The sequence below is a fragment of the Microtus pennsylvanicus genome, chromosome 9 (assembly GCF_037038515.1).
Source record: "Microtus pennsylvanicus isolate mMicPen1 chromosome 9, mMicPen1.hap1, whole genome shotgun sequence".
Lineage (NCBI taxonomy): Eukaryota > Metazoa > Chordata > Mammalia > Rodentia > Cricetidae > Microtus > Microtus pennsylvanicus.
Window position 1 is genome coordinate 38,731,800 of NC_134587.1, and position 23,339 is coordinate 38,755,138.

A 23,339-nucleotide genomic window follows, 5' to 3' on the forward strand; every position below is an offset into this window, starting at 1 on the left:
CATTATTCTTGAGCCTCCCTGGCAGTGCACCCTCTCCACCGACGCACTGAGACACACCACCCTCAGGTACCACCCAGCAGCATCCTGGGTTTTGATTTTGAAAATTTTTTGGTTATTTTTATTTAATCCAAGGACTTTGCTTTATACAAAAAGTCATTGTAGAAACAAGAGCAGAATCCAAAGTTTGGTTTGTAAATACTATCCAGGCAGCAAACTAGTCAAGGGGTTCTTTTAAAGTAGATCCCATTTGTGTTGCGTGATTGGACCTCTCTCTCTCTCTCTCTCTCTCTCTCTCTCTCTCTCTCTCTCAACACTGTTAAATATAAAGTTTTGCAACAAACCTTCAATTTATATCAAATATAATTAAAAATTAACAAATGAATACATTGTATCAAAAGTACGAAGCTATACATTTCATGCGCATACTTGTATAATGTATATATGGATATATTTTACATGCACACATAACTTGTTCAAACTACAGCCACTGCTTGACAGGTTCCAGATGCAGACAGCTGGTGGTTGCATTTCAAGTTTGGCAACTCACTATGGAATTTCAGGGGGAACAGACAGTACAGAAACAAACCCAAAGTCAGGAAACAAGACACCATGTCTCCTTTCTCTGCTTCTTGTAATTTTCATGTATACCAATGCCTGGAAGAAAAGCCAGCTACGCTAATGTGGGACAAAGATGATTCCCAACCCAGGGCTGTCTGGGGCAGCTGTGGTTCCATACAGAATGTATACACTCAACACTCAAGAGAACACGGGCTGGGCTTGGAACAGAGACGGAACGTCAGTATCAAAATGCACATCCTTCTACTTTGCAACATAGGTGCAGTCACATGCACAGCCCAAGGCTCCTGGTTAATTTTACCCTACTGGAATAAAATACTCTGTTATCGTTAAAGTTTCAGGGTATTGTGCCTTCATATAAGGAAATTCTATAAAAGGTTTGGTCACAATCATGCTGAAACCCTAGACCAAGTGGTGGTCTTGTGTTTTGTTTCTAGTAATGTGTCTTTTGTTGCATAGCCCTATGGTTAACAATAGCCACTCGCTGAACGCACCCACCCACCCATACACACACAAACACGCACACACACACACACACACACACACAATCACACATTAGTTTCTGTGCGAAACATGGGATAGAAGTCAACAATCCCACCAAGAAGTCATCAGAAATTTCAAAACACAGCGAACACACCAAGGAGTGCCTGCCTGCCTATGTGCACCCTTGCTCTAGTGGCCTCCCGCTGTGCACATCCTGCCTTCCTGGGTATGGGTTTTCCCTTTGCAAAGTAGTGGTGAGGTGAGGCTTTGACTGCTGCTCCCCCCCCCCCAGATCTGGGGCCAGGGACCCTACAAAGCTTTAGCTATCCAGTCTCACCCCATGAGCCACTTCCTCCCTGCCTGTGTCTTGTTACGCTGCCAGCACGGGCTTCTTCCTCCTGCCCTACTCTCCCTCATCTTTATTAGTGCTTAACACTCTTCAGCATTCCTTGAAAACTAGTTTGTTTGTTCATTTTTTGTTTTTGTTTTTGTTTTAACACAACAGAGATCATACCCTACTTGGCAGGCATCCCATCCCTGAGAATCAGATTTAAAAACAGATTGAAAATGCCTCATGCAAGCACGTGCTCTGCTACTCTGTGGCTTCTTGGGAACCCATCACTCAGGGGAGGTGCACGGGGCACCACAGCCGCTTCTCTGACTGGACACTGTCAGTGTTCCCCACGACACAAGCTGCTCTGAGCAGTTCCCACCCAATCCTCTCGCTAGTTCCTGAGGCCTCACCTCAGACGTGACGCTCAGAGTCAGAGATCAGGCACTTGGTTGAACAGAGGAGCCAGGGGCATTGGGGACTTCCCGGGCAGGGTAGAATCCATATACAGGAACATCGCATACAAGTCACAGAAACAATGCAAAAAGGGACCTTCCTACATGTTGATTTTTTTTTAAAGTTACATGAACATTTCGTTCCCTGTTTTGCTTTCTTTTTTTTTCTAGATCAACTCTATAGAAATGACAAACAGCTTAAGGTATTGTGACTGAAAGCCAGGACCAACAGCATGAGCATTCTCCAGATTCGGTCCCTAGGTGGAGACAGTATGGAAGGCAGGGCCTTGAGAGCATCTCTATGCACGTGTGCTGTTTGACTTCAAGACCGACAACAGACATGAGATTACCGCGGCCGGCAGGTGCTGCCAGGCCACAGCTGGGCTCCTTCCCTTGCTTTCAGGTGCACCCTCTCCCCAACGCCAACACATTCGGACAAACGACACTCGCCATGAGACTCAGACCTCCTAACAAAGTCCCAAGGACCCACCCTGGGTGCTGGAGGCCATGCCATAGGATTTGGATTTGCTGGGTTCATCTCATCTCAGCTACCTCCTGCTTAGGATCCAACATCTGGCATGGAACCCAGGAAGGCAGTACACAGGAGGATAGAGAGAACCATATCCCTCTAAGAAAGGGCTTTATTAGTCCATCCAATGTAAAAGGGAGGGAGGGAGAGAAGCAGGAGCCTCCACCACAGAGGCCACGGCGTGAGGACCCTCCTCCCAGGGCTGTGGCCCCACAGCCCAGAGCGGATGATAAAACTCATCAACTGGAACCCGCACCCATGGAGCTGGTGCGTGGGTGGTCGCGGTGCAGCTAGCACCAGTGGTCCTGGTCTGGGTGGTGGTAGCTGTGCCGCGCCCGGACGCCGGTGCTGAGTCCCAAAGTGCAGTGGTAGCCATTGGGCACACGGCGGAGAGGGTGGGATTGGGAGGTGAGGGAGGACACGTAGGAAGTCCTGGAGGAGCGGCCAGAGTTGGTGGCCACTGCCTCTTCAAAGGTGAGTGTATCCTCAGGCAGAGTGTGGGCATCACTGTCCAGACGCTGCCCTAGGTAAGGGTCAGAGCCAATGCGAGATCCAGGGGCCAGAGGCTGGCTCAGGGGCTCTTTCTGGAGCAGGGCATTGTGTTCTGAAAGGCCGCGGCTGAGACGGCCAGGGGAGAAGGCTGGAAGGCCGCTCTGACCCCCAGCAAAGTGGACAGGCGAGGAATTGGCGGTCTTGTAGGTGATGCTGGGGCGTGGGGTCAGGGGAGTCTGGGGGAGCTGCCTCCGTCCACCTCGGCCCGGGGTGCTAGCACCAGATGTTGACATCAAGGGGCTCCCATTAACAGAACCACTGCCCTACATGAAAAAGGCAACAGCAAAAAAATAAAAAATAAAAACCACATGAAACAACACAGCACACAGAAAACATAGGCACCATCATGAAGGGATGCGGGAAGGACGCAAGGCAAGCAAGGGAAGCAGGAAGGACAGACACCTTGAGCAAGGGCTAGAAACCTGGAGTCAGAGAGGAAAATGGAGAAAAAAGCACTGAGGAGGATCTGGGACACCATGGCTAGAAAGGCAGGCTCGAGCTGGGGTGCAGGACACGGAAGGTGCTCAGTCTGGGGGACGCGAAGTTGGAGTGTATGAGCCATGCTTCCCTGTGTGGTTACCTGTGGGTGGGGTCCTGGCTCTAGCGCCGCTGTTGGAGATGTGGGGTGACTACTAAGAGAGGGCTTGTGTTGCGGGGGCTCCCGACTCCCAAAGCGGTCACAGGAATAGAAGCGCTGCTTCTCTGAAGAAGAGGACGAAGGCTGCCTCCGCTCCTGGGACCTTCCCCGCTCCTGCTTGCGCTCCCTTCGGCAGCCTGTGGATCCTTCCCCTTGTGGCAGGCCAGATCCTGCAGCACTGCCTGGTGCTGGCCAAGAAGGAGAGAGGTTAGCTAAGCTGAACAGGAGCAGGGCAGAGACCTCTGGCTCTAGACCTACGTGCCCTTCTGGGACAGACTGAGACTCAGTGCCTGACCTGGTCCCCAGACTGACTCATGCACCCTTCTGTTGTGGGCTAACTCTGGAACCACATGTCACACCAAGGAAGATGGTCCTGTGGACTGCTAGACCCTTCCGGGACCCTGTGCACGCACCCCCTTCTGTGTCAACAGACAGGCTGGGCCCCTTTTCCAGGGACCTCTGCTTCTTTTCCCTCCGCCGGTGGCAGCGGTGATGATGGTGATGTGAGGCCTGGCTAGGCGGAGGCCGGTCCAGGACGGTGTTGCAGAGGTGAGTCCCGTGGGGGCGAGGAGCCAGGGTGGAGATGGAGCGCTTCATGGGGCTGGCATCAGGGGCAGGCTGCGGACAAAGGACAAGGGATGAGGCGGCGCATGGCCTGAGTCAGCGGGCGGCTGAGAGACCAGGAGTTAGATTTCCTGGTAGGCAAACAGATAGGGAGAGGGGCCAGGGCTAAGTAATAAAGGTGGTGATTTCCAAAAGGGCCAGCTTCTCCCTCAGGCTCCCGACCTGAGACAAAAGCCTGGCATCTTAAAATAACCGCCCTGTGAGCTTTGTCTCTCTGGCCAGCAGGCCCCTGCTGGTGGACTGGCTCAGCACGCTGGATTGGATGTGTTACACAACCAACTGTTGTAGGTCAATCCACCATCTTCAAACTGACTACATTAGAGGAGGAAAACTCTTCAGAGACTTACACTTCAGCGTCAAAAGGAGAACGGATTTTTCAGTTTCCCCGAGTTGCCCTTCTGCTTTGTGCAGGGTCTCTTTCCCTACAGAGCAGGCACGCATGTCTGCTGCATGTACACATGTCTGCCACATGCACGCATGTCGGCTGCATGCATGCATGTCTACTGCATGCACACGTCTGCTGTATGCGTACGTCTCCTTGACGCCATAAATGCTTTCCTTCAACTGCTGATTCAGCCTGTGCTATCTGTGATGCTGGAGGTTTCTCCACCGCTACTTGGTAGGCTCCAGGTCTTTTCCTACCTTTTGATTCTTTAACTGGTGGAGGAAATGAACTGGTTAAGACCCAGTCAAGTCAGAGGGAGCCACATCTGGGACAGATGTCTGGAGATGGGGCACTCCCCATGGAGTTTGCCAGACAGGCAAACTGGAAACAGGGCTACTTTGTGTGGGTCCCGCCAGGAGAAGAGCTGGTTTTACTGAGGAGCCCCAGTAAGATTCATATCTGGCTATAGGGGACAACTTCTTTCGGTCCATCTGGAGGACCGATTCATATATTGTCCCCATCCTCATCCCCCAACCATGACAAATAAATTCAGGACCTATGGAGAGAAACTGCCATGGAGCTTAGCCACAGCCACCCGAATGTTGAATGCCAGCAGAAAGCACCTCAGCAGGTGACACCATGGGGTTGGGTCAAGGAAAGAAGAACAAACAGCTGGAAGGAGAGGGAAGACAGGGAACGAGAGGCTGTAGGCTAGGGCCATGTAGAGACACTGTAAATGGAAAATATGGCCAGAGGGGAGGAAACAGTATCTAGGGACCATAGGAAGAAGAAGGGGGCAGAGCCAGGAGAACCACACAGGCTTGGGCAGGCCCTGACGACTCAGATCAATCTGCAGTCCCTTCTTGGCTTCAAAAGTGGAAATGCCACAGACTCGTTGCTGTGACCTTGAGAAAGGTAGATTCCAAAGTTAGGCATCTAACTCCTAGTTAAATGGCCTAATGAGGAAAACCCCACAAGAGGTCAGAGAAGAATAACGGTCCAGGGACAGGGCAGGAAGGGCCAAACCAGAGCCTCAAAACAACAGAAGGGTAGACTGACTGTAGAATCTGCTCTGGTGCTGGAGTAAAACACTGGCGGAGGAGAAGGTGGAGCACAGCTGGAGATGGAGCACAGCTGGAGAAGAGGGAGCACAGCTGGAGAAGAGGGAGCACAGCTGGAGAAGAGGGAGCACAGCTGGAGAAGAGGGAGCACAGCTGGAGAAGAGGGAGCACAGATGGAGAAGAGGGAGCACAGCTGGAGATGGAGCACAGCTGGAGAAGGTGGAGCACAGCTGGAGATGGAGCACAGCTGGAGAAGGTGGAGCACAGCTGGAGAAGAGGGAGCACAGCTGGAGATGGAGCACAGTTGGAGAAGAGGGAGCATAGCTGGAGAAGAGGGAGCACAGTTGGAGAAGAGGGAGCATAGCTGGAGAAGAGGGAGCACATCTGGAGAAGGTGGAGCACAGCTGGAGAAGAGGGAGCACAGCTGGAGATGGAGCACAGTTGGAGAAGAGGGAGCATAGCTGGAGAAGAGGGAGCACAGATGGAAAAGAGGGAGCACAGATGGAGAAGAGGGAGCACAGCTGGAGAAGAGGGAGCACAGATGGAGAAGAGGGAGCACAGATGGAGAAGAGGGAGCACAGCTGGAGAAGGTGGAGCACAGATGGAGAAGAGGGAGCACAGATGGAGAAGAGGGAGCACAGATGGAGAAGAGGGAGCACAGATGGAGAAGAGGGAGCACAGATGGAGAAGAGGGAGCACAGCTGGATACAGCAGAGCTACGGCTATGAGAGCCAGAGGAAGAACGCCAAGGAGACAGTAGGGTCTTGTGGACAAGGACTAGGTAGGACCAGAGCTGGGACGAAGACACCAAAGCTGTAGATCCAGAACTCTTAATGCCTATTTCTCTGACCATAGACTGTCCTGGTGAGGCCGGTACGATGTCTCAGAGGGAAGGAGGTGCCCAAAGTTGCAGAGGCAGGTGACTTCAGGCTGCTGCCTGCTTCTCTCTGCCCCCAGTTCCCTCTCACACTGTGCATCACCAAGGGCACCCCCCCCCCAGCAACACCATACCCTCCCACAGCCCAGACCCTTCCAAGATAACACACCTGTGTTTCTGCCGCCAGGCGTGGCATAGAGGCAGCCCGGCCTTGGCTCTCCAGCCCAGGCTGAGGCTCCCCATCAGGTCCTCGCAATGTCATGTTCTGCATCTGGACGTCCACAGCCTGGAGGACAGCAAGCCCCTCAGTTACACATCACAGAGCCATCTGGCCCCACTCAGCCCCATCTCACCTGCTCTGACTCCTGACCAGAGCTGTGCTCTGCCACCTCCCATAGCACGTGAGTCCGTGTTCAACTCACTCCCCCACGCCCACCTCACAATCCTCACCCCCACTCACACACTAGCATCTAACACTACCCTTCCGGGGAGGGCTCACCAGTTTTCCTGGCTGCCCCACAGAGATCTCTGCAGAATGGCCACGTTCTAGAGGTGCTCTGGCCTCATAGAGAGTGTCCTGGGTCCTCTGTGTGCCCCAGGACAGGGACTCCTTGATGCCGCTTTCCTGGGTTTGTCTGGAGAGAGAAACGTTAGAGATCTGTGGGCTGCGGAGCGCTGTTAGTGCTGAGAATCTCCACCGTAGCCACGGCAATCCCGTACAGGGGCTCCAGCATGGCCCCCAAACCGAGATACAGCACCGAGCATGGGGTTAGGACAGTTCCTGAGGGCAGAGGACTTGAAGGACTTATTCTGAGGAAAGCCAGATGCATCATTCCCTAGTCTGGGGACAATCAGCAAGTTCTTCAACCCTGGTACCGGTTCTTGTGATACAGGCTTTTGACACAGACTATGGTGGGAAGGACAAGGCCACACAGTGACTCTGTGGTGAAGCTTGGGTAAATAGCCTGCAGCTAAAGGAACTCCAGAATCCTTCCCCGGGCTGCTTTCTCCAGAGGTCCCTTGCTGGTGGCTCTTCCTTACACCCACCTCTCCACCACGAAGGAGCCATTTAGTGTCCCATCAGCCTCTTAGTTATCAGATTATATACGTCCTCAGCGCCCACCGCTCACTACGCCTGCTCCTCAGGGAGCCTGGAGTGTTCAGATTCAGGGTGAACTCCCACACAGCACTGATTCTTCCCACGCAGCCTCTCTGCAATGACCTCATTTGTATCATACAGGTTGAGTGACACTGGAGCAGGTCACCTTAGCACATTCGGCACAGGGGCAGACTCAGTACACAGACTGTACCGAGACGCTGCCCAGATCTGTTCTTGCTGGGCATTTTAAACATGAGTCACCCATTGTCTTCTGAGAACATTGTAGGCCATCTCACCTCAGTGACTCTTGAAACAACCCCAGGAAAGGACTCTAGCTGACAGGGGGCCAAGCTAAACACTGGAGCACTGTCAGCTCTGAGGTCACAGAACAGCCCAGACCCTCCATTGCTGGGACATTATATACAGTGTTCTCCGACTGTGAAGGTTTGAATGAAAATGGTACCCAGACTCATAGGGAGTGGCATTATTGGAGGCGTGGCCTTGTTGAAGAAAATGTGTCACAGGAGCTGGGCTTTGAGGTTTTAGAAGCTCAAGTCAGGCCCAGTATCCCTCTCTCTCTTCCTGCTGATCCAGATGTATAACTCTCAGCTGCCTCTCCAGCACCACATCTGCCTGCATGCTGCCATGCTTTCCACCATGACCATAATGGACTAAATCGCCTGTAAGCCAGCCCCAATGAAATGTTCTCCTTTATAAGAGTTGCCATGGTCATGGTGTCTCTTCACAGCAACAGAAACCTTAACTAAGAAATTGACCTTCAACTCCGTTACGCAGAGGTTATGATCATCAAAGTACCTGAAGCTTATTTTCCTCCTGGAAGCCTGGGTCAAATCCAATTAAAGACTCCTAACATTTTAAAGGAAACGGTCACATGCACACTCACATACACACCTGTAAGTCCTGCATGCCCAAGCACACATTCCCCCTTACACACTCTAATACACACACACACATGCACACTCACATACACACCTGTAAGTCCTGCATGCCCAAGCACACATTCCCCCTCACACACTCTAATACACATGCACACATGCACACTCACATACACACCTGTAAGTCCTGCATGCCCAAGCACACATTCCCCCTCACACACTCTAATACACACGCTCCTAGTATGTTTAATCTTAAGTGCAGAAGAGCGACCCTAACCAACTTGTGTGAGGGAAAGCACGTAAGCGAGGGTGTCTGCAGGGCTCTGCGTGGCTCGTCCCAGGATGGACTTTCTCAGCAGAAAGCCCAGCTAACAGCACTTGCCATCAGGGCCCCCTCTGCATTGTCTACTGCCCACGCCATGAACTTGGGCCTGGCTGTGCAATGTGTAGGGCTATGGCCTGGGAGTCAGAAGGAGAGGGCCACATGAGATCGGCACCTCGTCTCTTGACATTTTCAGGGCCAACATGAGATGGTGCATCCCTGGAAGCCAGCTATCAAGGGAAGTTAAAAGAACATGGCTTTCCGTGTGCAACAAGCCCTGCCCAGAGCTCCTCCACAGCCTTTGGTGAGTGACCCTTGATTTCTGACTCTGGATTTGATATCAAGAAACACCATCTCAGAGTAAAGTGAAACAAAGGATTGACCAATTTGTCTAGGTAACAGCCTTAGAAATCAAAGCCAAAATGACAAACTGAGAAGCGGCTCAGAGGAGCCAGGAAGATCAGAGTTATAATTTTCTATGAATAGGTATTTGAGAACTCAAGGCAGAATCAGTTTCTTAATAGTCCACAGGCGTTAGAAGCCTGTGACAGCAGAATCTGGAAGACAGGGGCAGGCAGTGGCTGTCATCTAGGAGGAGCACAGCTATCTACCCAAGCTCCATGCCGTCTACCTAACACTAGGCAGCTAACATAGAAATCCCCTGTAGGAACAGGCAGACAGACATCTTTACCAGCTTCCAAAAGTCTGTGTGTGCCCTGGGTGGAGGCAGATATGGAGCTGCTCCAGAGCTTGTCCCAGGAAGTGGGAAGACCGCCTGTCTTCAGAGGACTATGCAGGTTGTGGGTGAGCCCCTTAGGTATTTCGGGGGGTGAGTTAGAGGCCAGAGGGCACTGCAAACCAGCTAGGGTGAAGTCACAGATCTCCTTCCCCCACTGGCCATGAGCTCCCCTGCCCACTCCCCACCAGTCATGAGCTCCCCCTGCCCACCCCACCAGTCATGAGCTCCCCCTGCCCGCTCCCCACCAGTCATGAGCTCCCCCTGCCCACCCCCACCAGTCATGAGTTCCCCCTGCCCACCCCCACCAGTCATGACTTCCCCCTGCCCACCCCCACCAGTCATGAGTTCCCCCTGCCCACCCCTACCAGTCATGAGCTCCCCCTGCCCGCTCCCCACCAGTCATGAACTCCCCTGCCAGCTCCCCACCAGTCATGAGCTCCCCTGCCAGCTCCCCACCAGTCATGAGCTCCCCTGCCCGCTCCCCACCAGTCATGAGCTCCCTCTGCCCACCCCTACCAGTCATGAGCTCCCCTGCCCGCTCCCCACCAGTCATGAGCTCCCCTACCCACTCCCCACTAGTCATGAGCTCCCCTGCCCACCCCTACCAGTCATGAGCTCCCCCTGCCCGCTCCCCACCAGTCATGAGCTCCCCCTGCCCACTCCCCACCAGTCATGAGCTCCCCCTGCCCACTCCCCCCAGCACTCACATGGCCCCACCGTTGCTAAGGGAAGTGGCACTCTTCTGTCGAAGGAAAACCCGAGCTCCCCGAAGCACAGCAGGTTGGGTCTGCTCCAGGGTGGCCTTCAGAGGGTGGAACAAGGACACAGGACCCATCTACAAAGGAGAACAGGGAAAAGGAGAGCCCGGTGTCTGAGGACCTCAGCCTGGAACATGTAGCAGAGTCCAGTCTGCTCAGGACAGTGTGGGCTCCTTGGTCTTCAGCATAGAACCTTTGCTTCCCTGGATCTTGTCTCGCTTCCCAAGAAGAACATGCAGAGCCTCAGTTTCTCTGTCTACACAACGGGGGGGCTGGTCATATCACAGAATCATGCATCTCGTCCTCAATTTCCAGTGCCTGCCACCAGGAATGCCAGTCTGAGGAGACTGCAGGAATGAAGCCAGGCACTAGGAAGTGCCTGGTAAACGTCACTGAACGCTCTGTGTGTTTACAAGATTTTCCAAGCTGAACAGGTAGTCACTGAAGACACAGCTGTAACAGCACCAGAAAGTTGTACCCTAAACCTCCCACACAACCGTGAGTAAAGCCAACAGCAACTCTGGGCCAGCAGCGTGGATGTCTTCGGTCTGTACCTGGGTGTAGCCCCACAGTTTCTCTTCCCATTCTCTGAATATCACATCCTCCTCTGTCTACCACAGAGAACGTGATAGTGCCCAGAGCGTCTGCTCTCGCCCTTGAAAGCCAGCTTACAGTGTCAAGGCTCCACAACACGAGCAAGCAAGTAGCTAACAGAGAGCAGGCAGCCTGAGAGGGGCTCCCTCCTGCAGCCACGGAACTCTGTCCAGTCGTAGGTCCCCCACAACTGTACCTGGGACAGGCCTCCGGGAGCTTGGTGAATCTGATCTCGGGTGGTTTTGTTCTGTTTGTAGAAGTCAAATATCATCAGAGCTGCATAGACTTTCCCCACTGTCATCTCATCAGCTGAACAGAGCAGGCAGAGAAGAACCAGAGGCCGAGGTTGGGAGGACAGACAGCACAAAGAAACCACAGATGTAGCTGGATAAGGAGGCGGCGTCTTTCCCTCATCCCCTATGTGGGCTCCAGGAAACGTGCCGGGCTGAGGGGCTCAGGTGGGTGCTCAGCCATAGGAGCGAGAGCCCTGTCTCCTCTGGATACAGAATACATCCCACTCTGACCACACTAACTAGTCCTGTGTCCTTTATGTGGGAGTGACTGATGCATCCCTACAAGGGGCCCTCAACACAGAGCACCTTTTCTTTGTGTCCATACAATTCCCTCTTGCATTTTTTTTTGGTGTTGTGAGATATAGTCTCAAAATAGGAGGACCCTGAATCACCTCTCATGGCTCCTGTGCGACCCAGCATAGCTACAGAGGGATGAGGGGAGCCCACTTCTCCAATGCAACACACTCTGTCTTACTCCTATACACCTTGAGGGACCAGGGGAGGTGGGGGCAGAGGTACCATTTAATCTCCACTTACGTTTGTGGGGTGGTACGAGTAGGTCCAGCGTCTTCTGGGGTAGATTGGCCCACACAGAAGAGATCTCCTTTCTCAGCTCAGCATCACACTGGTGCTGCTTTGTCCCTGCTGGGCCAGGACGAGGGGGAAAGGGAAGACGCGTCAGGAGTTCTGCCACCCCTCATTCAGGCAGAGCTGGAGACAGTGCGTGTGGAGGCATGGGCAGAGGAATGATGGGGGAGGCGGTGCTAAAGGGAGGATACAGGAAGACACACTGACCTGCACACTAGTTACAGACCTTCCTGCAGAGTCCTGGAGATGGCAAAACTGTGTGTGTGGGGGTGTGTGTGTGTGCGTGTGCGGTGTGCGTGTGTGTAGGAGAGAATCTAGGGTCTTGCATATGCTCTGTAATAGAGCTATAACCCCAGCACCTTAAGTATCTTTTGAAGAGTAAAGTTTTAATTTTTATGAAGTTTAATTTATCAGTTTTTTTCCTGTACGGTTCATTATTCATTTTATTTATTTATTTATTGTATGATTATAGGGGTTACCCATGGAGGCCAGAAAGTGACATAAGATCCTATCCGTGAGCCTCCTGATGTGGTTCTAGGATCCAAACTCTAGATACTCTAGAGAGGAGGACACCCACATAACCATCTCTGACTTCTTTTCTTCTCCCCCCTCCCCTTTGTTTTTGTCGAGGTAGGGTTTCTCTGTGTCTCTCTGGCCGTCCTAGAACTCACTCTGTAAACCAGGCTGGCCTCTGCCTCCCTGAGTGGTGTGATTAAAGGCATGCACTGTCACCCCCGGCTCCATCCCTGATCTCTGAAAACAAGTCTCCACTTAACTCAGTTGCCGACACATCTCTCTCTTCTACAAGTTTTGCCATTTTAGGTTTACCTCTACGGCCCACTTCAAGTTAAGTTCTATAGGAGGGTCAAATATGTGCTGTGCATCGGAAGGCACAGCATTGTTTCCACACGGAAGTCGCAAGAACCAGTGACGGAGAAGCCTAAGCGATGGCTGCATTAAATGAGTTCAACGTTAAAAGTGCCTTTATGAGAAGACATCAGAAATCCTGGCCACCCTTCACCTTGTACCCTCAAAAGAAAGGCCTTAGCAAGAGAACACTTTAGAATAAAACCCACTCTGTTGTTTCCTGAACTCCAAGAAATGTATTTCCTGGACAAGCTACCCAGCCTGTGGTATTTTGCCAGTACTCTGTGATGTTTAATCTTGACAGAATTTAGAATCATGTTGCGAACAAACTCTGGGCACGTGTGTGACGGTGTGCTCCAGGTTTGACTGGAGGGAAGACACGTTTCAAAGGTGGGCCACACTGGTCTTTGGGCTGCACAAGCAGGAGAGATAACACCTCCTCTCTGCTTCCAGACTAAGGATGCAATCTGACTAGCTGCCTCAATCCCTCCCCGCCATGACGGCCTAGATCCCCTGGACTGGTCAACTGAAACAAACCCTTCCCTTTGAGGTGGCTTTTCACCTGCTGGTCATCACAGCAACAAGAAAATCAACACACACACTGTTATTAGGAGTAGCAACTCTTTTCTTCTTTTTTTGGTTTATTTTTATTTTATTTATTTATTTATTTATTTATTTTTTGGTTTTTCAAGACAGGATTTCTCTGTGGTTTTGGAGCCTGTCCTGGAACTAGCTCTTGTAGACCAGGCTGGTCTCGAACTCACAGAGATCTGCCTGCCTCTGCCTCCCAAATGCTGGGATTAAAGGCGTGCGCCTCCACCGTGAGACAGGGTTTCTCTGTGTAACAGCCCTGGCTGTCCTTGAACTTGCTCTGTAGACCAGGCTAGCCTCAAACTCAGAGATCCGCCTGCCTCTGCCTCCCGAGTGCTGGGATTAAGGGCATGCACCACCACCACCCAACTCTTCTTTGATTCTTCTTATGAACGTTTGAAACTCATTCAATAATAAGGTGTGCAGGGGAACTTTTAGAGTCATCAACAGTGCAGAAGTGCTTCATAGCTGTGGCGTCATTTCAAGGAACTCTACTGTCAGTTAGCACTACACAGAAACCTGAATGCTTTCGTAGGCTAGCCTTGTGTACCTGTCAGTTTCAGTAACTTCAGAAACAGAGTGGAAATAACACCAACTCTGAACACAGGCACGTTCACTTCTTGCTCTATTATTATATTGTTATTATTTAAAACCATTTTTAAGGTTAAATATATTTTGATCATATTCTCCCCTCCCCATCATTTCTGACTCTTGCGTCTTTCTCTTACCTTATTACAATGGCTATAGCCTCAAGTACATCCTTGACAATGAGCCGTGATGGCCGACCATCATCTTAGTCCTGACTTTAAGAGAGTTTCTATGTTAAATATTGCACTAGCTGTAATTTTTCATAGATATCCTCTATCATACATTTATTGGACATTTCATTTAATTCAAAGTCTACACAGAAATGTTCTTAGCATGACTGAATGTTGGATTTTGTCAGATGCTTCTTTTCCTGTGTGACTGTGGAGATATCATATAGCTTCTGATATCGTTTGCTAGAGTAAGTTACACTGGCTGGGCTTTAGAACATAACCCAGCCTTCCACCACAGGGATAAGCTTGACAATGGCATCATGTACTGTCTTCTTTTATGGACTGATAGATTTGCTTGGTAAAACTGCACTGAAGATTTTTATGTCTAGATTCAGCTAACTAAAATTATATTGAAGAACTTTATACCCACATTCATGCTGTTTTATTTCCTGCCATATCTCTGTTTCCTGCGTCAGAACATAGTACATTTAAGACAGGTCGAGAAATGTCCCCTCTTCTATTTCCTGTAAGAGTCTAAGACAGTCTGTATTCACTGGAATGTTTGACAGACTTCATCAAGGAAGTCATCGAGGCCTGGAGTTTCCTGCTGGAAGGTGGTTTGCTAAGAAATATAGTATCACTAATGTTATCTCATATTTCATGCATATGTGTGGGTGCATGAGGCTGTGAGGGGCATATGCATAGTATATGCACCTGTGTGCTTGTGTGAGGCACCTCTGTGCACTTGTGGAAGCCAGGGGATGACCTTGGCCATCTTCACAAAGCCATCTGCCTCTTTTCTTTCTTTTCTTTTCCTTCCTTCCTTCCTTCCTTCCTTCCTTCCTTCCTTCCTTCCTTCCTTCCTTCCTTCCTTTTTTCTTGATAGCGTTTCTCGAAGTAACAGCCTTGGCTGTCCTGGAACTCACTCTGTAGACCATGATAGCCTTGAACTCACAGAGATCCGCCCGCCTCTGCCTCCTGAATGCTGGGATTAAAGGTGAGCACTACCACCACCCTGGCCCACTCTTTACTTCTGTTATCTGCATCTTTCTTCTTGATTGGTCTAGCTGGAGGTTTGTCTACATTCTTGTTATGATTTTAGCCTGGAAACTCTGGCAGACTGAAGGCAAGAGCACTGCACAGAGTGGGCCAAGGCAGAGAGGTGACTATATGCTGGGTGGTTTTGAAGTCAGCATGGAGATGTAAATTAGAAAAATGACAGAATAAGGGTAACTCCAAGGTTTTAACAGGGAACACAGAACAGAGTTCTCCAGGATGGAGACAGGGAAGAATGCGGAAGGACCTGGAACCAAGGTCTAGCTAGACAAGTCAGTGGGAAAGTTCCTACAGAGCCTCTGAGTGAAGATGGAATAACTTATGCTACTCTTGTCTGGACGGAAAATACAAGATTAGGATGCAATATATGCACAAGGATTGGGCAAGGTGGCAACAGCAAGAAAGGGCTCTGAGGCACCCACAGTTCAAAGATGTTGGACCAGAGAAGCCAAAGACAGATCCAAAAAAACAACATTGGACTAAACTCCAAGAAAGGCTGCTGCTCAAATGAAAACTGGAGAAGAGAAATCAGCAGACTAGGCTCTCAAGTAGCCGGTTCCTATGAGGAAAGAAAAAAGGAACATGGGGGCTGGAGAGATGGCACAGAGGTTAAAAGCACTGGTTGTTCTTCTGGAGGACCTGAGTTCAATTCCCAGCAACCACATGGTGGCTCACAACCATCTGTAATGAGATCTGGTGCCCTCTTCTGGCCTGCAGGCACACATGCAAGCAGAACACTGTATACATAGTGAATAAATAAATCTAAAAGAAATAAAAGAGGAACATCAACAGAGGGGTAAGGGAGAAACCTTTTTAAAGAAAGCAGCGATAAGTGTGTGCTCACATATTGACACAAGCAGCAGAGAATGAAACCATGGGTAACATCCTTAGGGAGATGTTGAGAGAAGATGGGACCTGGAGTACAAAGGAGGCTGGGCTTCCACTCCTCACAACAGAAGAGGCTAAGCTGTGGGAGAGTGATGGGGTGGAGGGTCCCTCTAGTAGAGGGGAAGGGGAAGATGGTACAGGCTCCCTATTACACGATGGGGGCAGGCTATCACTGCTGGACGGAATGATCTAGAACAAGGGATTGCAGTTCTCTATGCTGGTTCTTCCCTAATTATGAGGTCATTGTAGTGCTAAGGAAATCTTCAAGGTAGACAGCGCCTAGCAGAGCAGGAAAATCTATCCAGTTGTGCCCAGACAGAGCCCGTTCCTTTATCCTCCTTCTTACGTGAAGTACATCACTTTAGTGTGGGTGTTGTTCTGTTATGAAACAGGAAGTCACAGTGCCCAAGGATAGGCTGGCCAGTGCCCTCCCTTCCCCAGGGCCCCCCACTCACCTGGGGCAAGCTTGATCTCCAGCGCTGTCCGGATGAGGGCCATCAGCGTGGAGGTGAAGTGCACCGTCATGTCCTCATTGGATATGGGCATGTTCATGCGAACCAGGCGCTGGGGATGAGTAGGGGCAGATCAGGGCCAAGCATGGCAGGCTCACTCCCACCCTACAGTTAGTGTCTGGGCTCTGGAGCTTGGCTTGGCTTCCTGAGAGGGGTCCCGGCAGGTGCCTGGTCCAAGAAGGCTGGGTTGGTGGAAGTTTTGCCAGCATTCTCTCCTCCCGGACCCCACTCTCATCTGAGCTGAGATTCTCCTGGCTAGAGAAGAGCAGAGATCCAAGTAAAAGCTAAAGCAGAGGCTGGGCCAGGACCCTGGCTCCTGCCCACTGCCTGTGAATGCCAAAAGGGTGGGGGATCCAAGACAGAGCGCTACTCCCTGGGACAGCCTAAAGAACAGATGGGACCCTGTCCTATGACTTTGCTTACCTGTCCTCTTCTATCTGCAACTGGATCATCTAGGAGCGGCAGCCAAAAGGCCTCTCTGAGGTCCAGTCCCGGTGGGGCACGCCTCAAGAGAGAAACTCACTTAACTCAAGTTTTAACCACACTAATGGGCCGGAAAGAAACACTTGAAGAGAAACACTATCATAGGTCTTAACAGACCTTCCAGGGGCCAGAGCGGAGGGGTGCATACGGTCTCAGGCTTATTCTGCTCCCATCTGTGTGGCTAGCTCCCTTTCCTTTCTCGGGTTTCAGAGACAAAACACCTTAACACAGGGTGTCTGAATCAGTCCTCTGGGGCAACTCGGCAGCTGCAAGAGTCTCTGGCTTTGAGAACATCTGGGCCCTTGAGGAGGACTCGGGCATCTGAGGAGCACTCTCTTGGCCAAGAAGCACCCCAGGACTACTGTACCCCACTGTGTCCTCTATACAGGAAGAAAACCAGAGACAGGAGCTCCTCCCTGGGGCAAGCACTCTTCTTTGGGGGAGGGCCACAAAGCCCAGCCCCTAGTACCTTGTCGCCAAGTTCTGTATCTTTGTTGTAAACACAGGGGGCACAGGAGCACAGAAAACAGGAGGTAGGCTCTTGTCCTACGAATGCTGGCAAAGCCCCACTGGGCACATCCAATTACAGGACCAGGACCTCACATGTCATGTATGTTACACACCAGGAAAAACTGCTTCCCAGAGCATGGCATCCCTGCAGACCAGCACCGATGGCAGTGTGAGAGGCCAGGGAATTCCTCTTCCAGGGAGGGGGGTTAGGATGGGAATGAGAGAAGAGCAAGCAGACTATTTCTGAGAGGGGGAGATCTGTCCAGGACACCAAGGGTTACGCTGATAATGCTCCCACTTCCCACTGGTTTGCCCCTAGTCATGGAGGGCAGAGAAAGAACCTCAGAGAAGCAGAGTGGCAAGACCAGGGTAAATAAGGTCCAGAAATGGTACTCCAAGCCTCTCTCGGGCCCTCCCATCTTGCCCCAAGCCACCTGCAACCTACCCAGAAGCCTCCCTTGGTCTGGTCATACCCTGCACCTCGGGATCCGTAGGCACGGCTAGAAAGGGCAGCACAAGCCTTCATGCCTGCCTTTCTGCCTGACCGGGTGTCATAGGAACAGAGCTCTCCCTCCTGTGGATAGAGACATGCATGCATGCAGGGCCTCTGCGCTTTCAACACGCATGCTAGTTGGGGGCGGATAAAGGCAGGAAGAACCCAGAGGCATCTGTGAGTGGTGGGAGAGCTGGTTGGTCCCCACAGACTACACTGAATGACGTGGCAGACATAAACCCAGGATGGGGTACAGAGACAGAATACGGACAGAGGACGGTGAACCAAAGAGGGAGGCTCTGGCGGAAAGCTCTCTCAGACAGAGGCAAACACAGGGTGCGCTGTTTACTGGGGAGCAGTAGGGACTGGGGGTGCTGAAGGTAGCACTGCAGGCGGAAGAAGCTTGTGACTGGGCCAGGAAGGAGGCCTGGAGGTGTCCTTGCTCACTTCCTTCCTCGTGACTCCTGACCTTCCCAAGCTGGGACCCTCACCCGAGGGTGTCTGAACACCCATTCCTTTCCAACATCAAGGCACCCCTTCCCGCTAGGAAGCTTAGGAAGCCCTTGGAGACTGCAGCTGGGCAGACATCCCTACAAGGCTGAGCTTAGCAGGGGTAGAAGGGCAGGGAAAGAGGTGAGCGGCAGAGGCTCCACCGCCCTGTGTATCCCCCAAGGCCTGACCCTGCAGACTTGATGACCGCCCATGATGGGAGCACAGGGGACAGGGCAGCCGGGTAGTCCCAAGCCCAGAATAAAGCACCCTCTGTCCAAAAAGCATTGGTTTGTCTTCTCATTCTTGGGAAGGCAAAGGAAGGGAAGGAGAAAGGGTGGGGCAGGGTGGAGTTGACTCTGGCTCTGTCGTCCTGAGCTTCTCAAGGATATCAGTGATGGGGAAGCCGGGTGGGGTGTTGGGGTTAGTGCAGAGACACGTCCCGCTATCTGGGATGGGAGCAATGGGTTTCAGGGTGGTATGGGAGCAGCGGTAAGGCAGCCAGGTACAGCCACACAGCCAGACAAACCCTGAAAAAGCAGGGGGAGCCCATGAGTGCTCTGCGGGCTGAGCAAGGCCCAGGCGGGCCCAGCCTAGCACAGAGGGCCCTGGGTTGGGTGCAGGGTCAGTGCAGGGTCAAGGTCTACCTTGTATGCAACTCGAGCCGGGCATTTCTTCCCCAACCCCAGAGGTGGGGACATGTGTTTCAGCATCTCAAACATGTCATTGTAACTGATGCGCCCACTGGAAACCCGTTCCAGAGGCCAGGCATAGTGGGGTGGTCCACAGGAGAGGCACACGGCAGGAGGGGTAGAGCAGGGAGCGGGCAGGGGAGGAAGCAGACAAGAAAACAGATTCAGTTAACCAAAGTGTCGGGTAAACGCCCCAAATCAAAACAAGTAAAATGAGGGAGTCTCTGCTTGACTTGACCCTTGCTTGCCCCCACCCCCAGCCTCACCTCCTCATAGCAGCCCAGTGCAGGGCAGCGGGCAGGGGTGACGTCTGAGCTAATGAACATGGAGGGGTTGAGGGAGGGCTGCATCGGGGCGGCTTTGGGTTATAAATTTCTGACTTTACTCTTTTAGAACCGCAGACAAGGCCAAATCAGAGAGAACTGTTTCACCATGCAGGAAGCACTGGCCAGGCTGTGTGGGGCCGGGACGGCTGCCACTGAGAGCCACAACAGCGACACCTGCCTCAGTGGGCAGCTCAGATCTGCTTCCAAGTAAGGCCAGAGGCTAAAGTGGAGAAAGAGCTACGACAGACTAGAAAACCAGAGAAGGAGCCCCGGAGCTCTTAGGGGACTAAACTTAAGACCGGGCAAGTCAGCTCCAAGCCCAGAGACGCCCGAGGCCAGCCCAGGGCAGGGCTGCTGCTGAGGTCAGGGCTGGGTGGGAAGGAGACCGCAGGAAGGGAGGAGCTGAGTAAGCTGTGGCCTGGCGCCACTGGTGCCTCTGACAGCACGGGTTGGGACCAACAGGTTGGATGTGCCCCTTGTGGGGCCTGGAACCCACGGTTGGGGACTCAGGGGAGCATCTTGGGGCTGGTGAAGCATCTTCCCAAGTCGAGAGGCTGGGGCTTCCCTCTACCCCAGGGCACCTGCCTGTGGGCTCGGGGTCTCAGAGACACAGCAGAGTCCAGCCTTTCTCCAGAGGGCAGATCTGCCCAGACCCTGCCCTCCGCTCCCAGTTCCAGGCCAGGGCTTTTCTCCCTGAGCTGAGCACATCAATCCAGAAGCGACGCAGGAGGGCTCCTCTTTCTTGTCCCCTCTCTCTCTTCCCCCTGGGACCTGAAAGCCTCTCTGGCCCACAAGGGCCCCTGCTCCTTGTTTATTTGCACCACATCCATACTTCTCCTCTGGGCTCGCAGCCTCTGGCCTGTCTGACCAGCAGCCCATTCATAAGAGCCTGCAGGAATGCTGGGTGTGATGGCTGTTGCTTTGGTAAAGGCAGGACCTGTCTCACCCACAACCCCCAGCCCCACTCCCCACACCCAGTCAGCTGGGCCTGCTAGACTCAGCCTAGCCAGGTCGGAAAACTCCTTGGGCACTGTCTCGAAGGCTGCCTGCCTCCAGCCAGCTGGATGGGTTGGGGAGATAAGACAGGGAACCACAGTATCCAGGATGCTGGAATGCAGGGCAGGGCAGGACAGAGGAAAGAGAAGGTGAGGTGTTGTCATTCCCGAGTCAGGCAGGGAGTGTGTGCAGTGTTTGCGATTCGGGCAGGGAAGTATGTCAGATGGAGGCTCTGAAGTTGCAAACCTTGTAGGCCAACCTACGAGGGCAGTTCTTTCCTAAGCCAACGGGTGGCGCAATACAACGCAACAAACTGTACATATCCTTATAATGAATCCGGCAACTGGAAAGGAAATGTCACAGGTTATGGCAACAAGGCATGATGGAGCCCGTCCCACCGACCCACCCAGTCTGCAATGGAAGATGAGCTGTGAGGTGGAGGTGAGAGTAGGTAGACAGTACTTCCTAGTGGGACCTGGAGTCCAGTGCTCCCCGGAAAGTGGCAGCCCCAAGATAATCCCTACAGTGAATGAGGCCAGGAAACACTCAGAATAACATGCTGTCTACGCCCGCGGCACCCCCATGAGCCCCGCTTTGCACCCTGTGCCACGCTTATCATTGCACTTGCTGTCTAATCCCCTCTTTCAGCTCCCCAATGCCTGAGCCCTTTTCCACAGGGCTCCTCCTTCTGACCTTTGCTCTCACTACCATGACATGCCCCACCCATTTCTCAGATGCAGAAACCCTGCGCAGAAGTGCACATCTAAATACCTCTAGATTGCCCCCATCTCCCTGGACACACTGGGGTCCCCTGGAATATGGCCAGCACTGACCCCCTTTCTCCTCTGTTTCTACCCTCTTAGTTCAATCAGCATCAAACCACACCCAGTTCTGTGTCTACCCCTTATTTGCTAATCTTGCTGGACCCCAGGGACAATGGCAATGGGGGCCATTCCACCAAGTATGTAATATGACAGCAGCATCATGTGGCATGACTCTGTTAATCCTGCTATTTCTGGGTATTTTCCCAAAAATATTCAAAAGCTCCCCCACTGTCTACCAAGAAAAAAAAAGGCAAAGTTACCCCGTTTAACACTATTTCAATCTCACTCTCTCTGCTTTTAGTACTCGCTCGAGCCTCGCATCGTCCACCCCGCTCGCCCCTCACATCTGTGCCCACCCAGCAACCTAGAACTCAGTTCCTCTTCCGCTCGCCTCCTTTGGTACAGTTCCCATGCCACATGACCTCTCCCTCCCCCGCAACATCCTGGCCTCCAGCTGTGGCCACACGACTAACCCATCACACAGCCTTGCTTACGGTTTCATCTTTGGGACCCGGACCAGGACACAGCAGATGCTGAGGAAATGCTTACTGAACAGATGGGTGAATATGTGACTGTCATTGTCATTTTGAGTCTCCACGCCTCAACACGCTGTGTTGAAGCCACAACAGGGAGGCTGGAGAAAGGCATCCACAGCTCCCAGGAGCGCCATGCCTTTCTAGTATCCCACAACATGTGTAAGCTCACACAGCGCACAAATGACACATAAACACCCTAACGTGTACACACATACATACATACATGTAATGACTTACAGATGCACATAACATACATGTATACTTACCATACATACATAGATGTGTATGCATAAACAGTCTCTCACACACATACACAGAGATAAACTTACATGGATACACAAAACATGTTTGTATGCATGAATGTGCCTATGTGTGCATCATGTATGTACATATTTTTGTGCACATGCATAGGGCACATAGGTTCCTTAACATAAACACACATGCACATGTTCACACACAGCTGTGCTTGTGCATACACATACACAAATGTTAGAAAATTTGACTGTTTGTGTGTGGTTTCAAAGTTTTTCTCAGATGATGAGAAACATCATGTGGTTGCTTGGGAAATAAAGACAGCCACCTGCCAGGTGTGCAGTGACCCTGTTCAGATGTAGGGTCCAGCTCTAACCTGTTTGGGTGCACCGTCAAGTCTCAGCTTCTGGAGTAGTGTGGAGGGGAACCAGCATCAACCTCAGTGCTCACTGGTGTACTTGTACTTTGGGTTGCCTGATCCTGTCTTCTGGCCATGTGTTACCTCTGCCTCAAGGCTTGTGTTTGGCCATCTCTTTAACTTGCCCGTTACTTGCAGGACCCCAGGTTCCCCAGCTCTTGACTTAGGAAACAGACTGAAGTCTACTGTGCACGGCTGTACTCGGGCCATGTCCGTTCACTAAGTGCTGCTGTGAACATAACTCCCTCTCTTGGTTACAACCAATGGTAGGAACTGGGGATGCTGCTCCTTTGCAGCTGGCCTTCAGTGCAGAGTGCACTGTACAGAACATCTGTTTTCTGCAGCACATATTCCTCTTGGGAAGACATCCCAGAAACAGCAGTGACTCTTCAGGTCATAGTCAGGCTCACTGGGGAGTGCCAAGGAGCACTTCTGCAGTTGGAGCCTGTCCTGCCTTTTCATGCCAAGGTCTAGTGTCTCCATGGCACCCCACGCCAGTAACATACCTAACCACAGAACCAATGTAATATCCCTGGGCCTATGCATCTCAGTAAGGGTCTTGGACATTGTAGGGAAAGCATATGAATATATCAGAGATGAGAAGCCTCTGCGAAGTAAAAAACTGATCAAGTACAAATGCAATAACAACAACAAATGGTTCTGCTGCCTCTGGCCTATGTAAAAACTGAAGATTTCTCATATAAATGGAAAATATACATGGAAATGTTGTCAGTCCAAATAGCCCCAACAGAAGAGACCTGAGTCCCAGGCTCCTAACCAATGCTGTGAAACTTCTAGGACTACAGCTTCATGAAGCACCCCAGAAAGCACCCTGTGAGAGGCAGACAG

General features: G+C 51.8%; 1 protein-coding gene across 11 annotated transcripts in view; it reads right to left on the bottom strand.

Annotated features, from left to right (window-relative positions):
• Positions 1–425: 425 nt before the first annotated feature.
• Cacna1b (calcium voltage-gated channel subunit alpha1 B) overlaps positions 426–23,339 on the bottom strand; it is a 155,354-nt gene continuing 132,440 nt past the window's right edge. For 8 of the 11 annotated variants that reach the window (XM_075985330.1, XM_075985327.1, XM_075985324.1 and 5 more), the window contains 10 exons: positions 19,094–19,190; positions 16,415–16,523; positions 11,749–11,856; positions 11,115–11,227; positions 10,274–10,401; positions 7,010–7,145; positions 6,680–6,796; positions 3,977–4,181; positions 3,507–3,751; positions 426–3,189 (listed from right to left, as the gene is read on the bottom strand). In XM_075985330.1, the coding sequence (XP_075841445.1) occupies positions 2,665–3,189; positions 3,507–3,751; positions 3,977–4,181; positions 6,680–6,796; positions 7,010–7,145; positions 10,274–10,401; positions 11,115–11,227; positions 11,749–11,856; positions 16,415–16,523; positions 19,094–19,190 (1,783 nt within the window). In that variant the 3' untranslated portion in view covers positions 426–2,664. The remainder of the gene's footprint in view (positions 3,190–3,506; positions 3,752–3,976; positions 4,182–6,679; positions 6,797–7,009; positions 7,146–10,273; positions 10,402–11,114; positions 11,228–11,748; positions 11,857–16,414; positions 16,524–19,093; positions 19,191–23,339) is intronic. The other 3 variants (XM_075985331.1, XM_075985325.1, XM_075985334.1) reach the window with 2 other exon arrangements.